The sequence below is a fragment of the Penaeus vannamei genome, chromosome 23, assembly GCF_042767895.1.
Source record: "Penaeus vannamei isolate JL-2024 chromosome 23, ASM4276789v1, whole genome shotgun sequence".
Classification (NCBI taxonomy): domain Eukaryota; kingdom Metazoa; phylum Arthropoda; class Malacostraca; order Decapoda; family Penaeidae; genus Penaeus; species Penaeus vannamei.
In genome coordinates, this window is record NC_091571.1 from 17,956,430 (window position 1) to 17,961,429 (window position 5,000).

The 5,000-nt window shown below is 39.4% G+C and overlaps 1 protein-coding gene across 1 annotated transcript in view; it reads right to left on the reverse strand.

Moving 5' to 3' along the window:
• Nucleotides 1-5,000, reverse strand: part of LOC138865941 (CD166 antigen homolog) — a 58,476-nt gene that overhangs the window by 5,310 nt on the left and 48,166 nt on the right. Inside the window, exon 10 of the mRNA XM_070137428.1 lies at nucleotides 3,872-4,055. Coding sequence (XP_069993529.1) covers nucleotides 3,872-4,055 — 184 coding nt within the window. The remainder of the gene's footprint in view (nucleotides 1-3,871; nucleotides 4,056-5,000) is intronic.

Sequence of the window (5,000 nt, forward strand, 5' to 3'; positions counted from 1 at the left end):
CTTTGGAAAGCAATACATTCTGAAGAGCTTCACAACAAGCCAAGGCTCAAAGCATGGGAATTACCTCTTATCCCCTGAGAGTTACGATTACCAAACCACAATCAACCACTTCCCACACTCTCCGTGTTGTAAAAAATAAGAATCCTCGCCACAATACAACGAAGCTGAAACAGAGCAAAGTCATGCACATGCGCCTCAGGCTCCAGGGAATATCAAAAGGCAAACACCGAGATTCCCGCGCAGCAAATACAATTTCTCGCCGCGACTCGCTCTTATTTCGAGGCAATAAAGTGTCACACAAAAGGCCACAAAATCTTCCAAGGAGGATCATTTTGTAAGTTTGCCGGACATACTTTTGTTGCGAGAGGCGACTGCGTGGGCCTTCACGACCCCGCTTCCATAACTTCTCGAAACTCCTTCCGGTTGTGTGGGGCGCGATACCCAAGAAGAAAGACACGTGCGTGGGAACAAAGAAAAGGAGTAATACCAAAGCGAGATATTACTTCCGGCGAGGTGGAAGGTGCGGGGGATTTCCGGCGCTCCAGCCCTGTCCGGCTCCGTCCTCGATTCGGCCTAAACTCTCTCGCTTTCTCTCTTCCTCTTGTCCTTGCTCTCTCTCTCTCTCTCCTCCTTTAACTCATCTACCTTTTTATCTATTATTTTCTCCCTCTTTCTCGTTCTCTTTCCTTTTTTCTCTTTCGTATTTCCTTTCTTCATTAATTTTGATTCATCTTTCTTTCTCTTCCTTCTTTTCTTTCTTCTTTCTTCGTTTCTTATTTTTCTTCGCCTTTTTGTTTCTTTCTCTTTTTTCTTCTTCCATTTTTGCTTTTTATTCCTTCTCTCCTTTCCTTTCTTTTCTTTCCATTCCCTTCTTTTTCCTCCTTCCTTAACCTTTTATCTTTTTATCTATTTTCATTCGTTCCTGTTCCTCTTCCCTTTACCTTCTTTTTTTTCTTTCTTTTTCTTCTTCCTTTCTCTTTCAATTTCTTTCTCCCTTTTTTTCATTCATTCCTTATAAGTACGAGTGTATGTGTGTGCGCGCGCGCTCTTGTTCGTGGGTTTTGTCGGCCATGACCATTCTCCTGGGGCGTCGACCACGGCAATATCTTCAGCCGAGAAATATACGATTTGTCATTGTTTTGTCTGTTTAAGAAACAACAGCAAAGCTTTTTTATAGGGCGATATCATTACGTAACAAAGAACTGCTGCCTGTGCATGGCAGCAGAATTTTTTGCATTCATGATTTCTTCATCTAATTTCCCATACATCAAATTATAGTGCCGATGTTTCCTCTAAAATTTAAAATGTGCTTATCATTAGAAGTGATCGTGCCTCCTGAACATAAAAGACGTGTTGACAACAATTTTAAGTTAAATATTTTTATCAGATTGTCAGGGGTACGTCATTTGTTCTTGAGAGACGGTGTAAAAAGTTCATCACAATCAATGTCCAAAACTGCAGCATGGGATCACCAATAACTGTTTTCAAGTCGGATATATCATTAACCGAGAGTGAGCATCTTGATTTACTCTCCATGCAGGTAGTTAAAGCAAGCTTTCGCAGCGGGAGCGGAGCAAGAAGTTCGGCCTGCGAGTGCAGGATCGCGGGCATGAAGCCTTCTTGTGACCTGAGGAGATAATCCTATGAGGCGGCCAACTGAGGCCTGGGGAGAGGAGACGCCGCCACACAAATCACGGAAGGTCGGTTCCCCTTGAAGTCTTCCTTTCATCTTTGTGATTTATACAACGAATAATTGTTGGATATCAATATTAGGCGAAGAGAGAGAGAGCATCATGGAAAATGATATGAAGGATGTTGCTTCCACAAGGGCTGTGCATATTACCTATATATCCTCATTTCTTGCTTAAGCAGGACTGGATCCTGCGTAAGCCATTTTTTCCTTTATATGTTTTCAGAATTCTATTGTCATACATGTCACACGACTCTTTTCTTTTCGTTTACTGTAGTTCGTTTGCAAGATAAACAAAATAAATTAAGTAACATCGTGAATGCCAAGCTTTCAAAGCAAATAACTGCACATGTAGAAGTGTTTCTTAGTGCATGTGGTATTGTAATGAGTGTGTGCTGCACAAGGGTCCTCTTTTTGTGTACTTAGCTGATAAGTGGTGTGTGTTTTGCGCTGACGAGAACGTTGTCGCGATGTTGTTGATCATGCAACATCTAATATAAGTATCCTGTCTTTCACTCTGAAATTACACCTCAGAGTTTTTTTAAACCCCGAAAACGAAAATAATAAATCCATAAATAACAGAAAAAAAGAGAATACATTTGTCTCTGGACGTTTTGTTACTTAATATATTGTTCATCGATGGACATCACTAACGCAATTCCTTACAAGTCTTGCTCAAAGAGTCTCAGCAATATCATCCCTTTTTTACACCTAATATTTCAACTTGCCTTCAGTCGACGGCGCACTCTCGCTCTGTTCCCTTTTCGCCCTTGCCTTCTCTCAATATCTTTCTCTCTTCCTCTTATTCTCCCTCATCCCTTCTCTCTCGCGCTCTTTCTTTCGGTCTGCTTGGTCGTATCCAACATTAATCTATGCGTTTTTTTCTTCTTCTTTCGTTGTTTCATCCACTGTAATGGTTTCACATAAGTTTAGCAATCACATCTTCCTCTCAACGTGTTCATCCGACAAGAAATCCTCCTCGCGTGTTCGGAAGGGATGGTCCCCGACACGACCGAGCCGGATTTTACTTTTTCCTTACATTTCCAATTCATTCTTACGATTAGTGTTTATATTTTATTTGTTTGTTGTCTTTACCTGTGCATGATGATAACATAGCTAATGCGGATAGAAGAATGACAAAACAAAAATGCAATACTTTTGGGGGCTCAGAATACTGGTGGGGACATATGGAACGATTTTCTATTATAACTGTTTTGTAAGGGTAAACTGAAGAATTCTAAAAATAATGTTCACGATATTGTGTAATAACCGTATGAGGCTCGATTATCATACTGATTATCAAACCAGATATATAATGAAAAGTATAACGATTTTTCCTATTTCACTTATAAATATAATTCTGGCAGAGTTTGCTCTATCTGATAAACATAAGTTTACGGAAAGATATGAAAAATCTCTTTTGGCTTTCAGTCAAAAACGCTTTTAGGTCATTTAGTTCCATATTAGTTATATGATAATATTGAATCATGTATCAGAATATAAGGAAAAATGCATTCAGTAGAAATAAGTGATTCAGTTCGATGGTTTGGGCAAATTCCGTGGTACACCCTTTGAAATTTTCCAATTCATCATTATTAATAACTGAAAATTTTACTGCGATATTCCATTACATGTAATTCGAGAAATACAATTCTCCTCGTCCGCCTAAACAGTATAACATATGTTGAGGGTGACGCTTTCGTGTAAAAAATATCAGTTATGAACTGCAGTCGTAGTGCATTTTCAGTTCACTATTTTACCTTCCCTAATTCACCATTGAAATGAATTAATATTACCACAATAAGAGGTATACCAGTTCTAGTTAACAGTGTTAACTTTACTGTGATAACAGATCAGTCCTTTAGATGGATTTATAGACAAACTATAGGCCAGTGTGGGAGTCGAATACTATTCTTAGGACATTCCTTAAATATATCAAATAAAATCCCACGACCTTTCGTGAATATCGGTCCTGGCTCTTCTACTTACTGATAATAAAGACACAACATTGATCAACTTAAAATGCTTGACATGTGCCTCTTAGATGCTAAAAACACTACAGGGGCTACCGCTCCTTCCATACCAATAGTTATGCATGCATGGCGCTCCTTTTCAACGCATGCAGCACTTTCTCCCCTTCCTTGAAAAGTCATGGGTCCGTTATCGGACCTCCGGACTCACCAATGCGGTTCTCGGCGACCTTGAGCGAGAAGCCGTCGAGCAGGTAGGGGGTCGACCTTCCCCGCTTGTTGTAGGCGAACACCTGCACCACGTAGTCGAGCCCCGGGGCGAGGTCGCCGATGCTGAACTCGGGCGTCGCGGCCGACACGTTCGCCACCACGCGCTTGCGCACTGGCTCCACCACCTGCGCCGGGAGAGGTCAACCAAGGTTAATGATATCGCTGCTCTTGACTGACTGATGAAGTGGCTAAAATGCCAAAGATGATAACGAAGTTTCAGTTCCTTCCCTCCTAAATTCTTGCATGAATCGTCATCAAGATTGCTGATAATTCAGAAGCAGGTACAACTGTTGCTACTGACACGGATATTATTGTCATTAGTATTATCGTATTTTTTATCACATATTTTTTTATTATCATTACTATTATCAGTATCATTATTATTACCAATGTCATTATATCACTAATACTGTTGTTATTATTATCATTATCATAATCCTCATTATATAACCATTATCATGATCATGATCATCATTATCATCATAATAATCATCATTATCATCATAATAATCATCATTATCATCATAATAATCATCATTACTATCATTATCGTGATCATTATTATTTCCATTATCATGATCATCGTCATTAGTATTATTGTCTTTATTATCATTATAATCACCAGTATCATTTTTATTATCATCATCAACACTTTAGTATCAGCGATAACATCACCCTCATCATCCATATCAAATTAATCATTACAGCACGCCTGCCAATGTGTTTTTGTGCGCTGGTGTTAAGCGAGGCGCTGATTAACGGGCGTGAAAGCTTAATTAATTTTGAAATTATAAAAGCTGCCTCGTGTATAATATCAGAATCCCTTTTTCTCTCAAAAGAGATTATGAAATCCTGAAAAACCTTGAAATTACTAAAGAATCGTGTAGTGATAATTAGTCTGTATGATAAAGGAATGGACAATGGGAAGAGATAGATAGATAGATAGATAGAGAGAGAGAGAGAGAGAGAGAGAGAGAGAGAGAGAGAGAGAGAGAGAGAGAGAGAGAGAGAGAGAGAGAGAGAGAGAGAGAGAGAAGAGAGAGAGGAGAGAAAGAGAGAGAGAAAGAGAG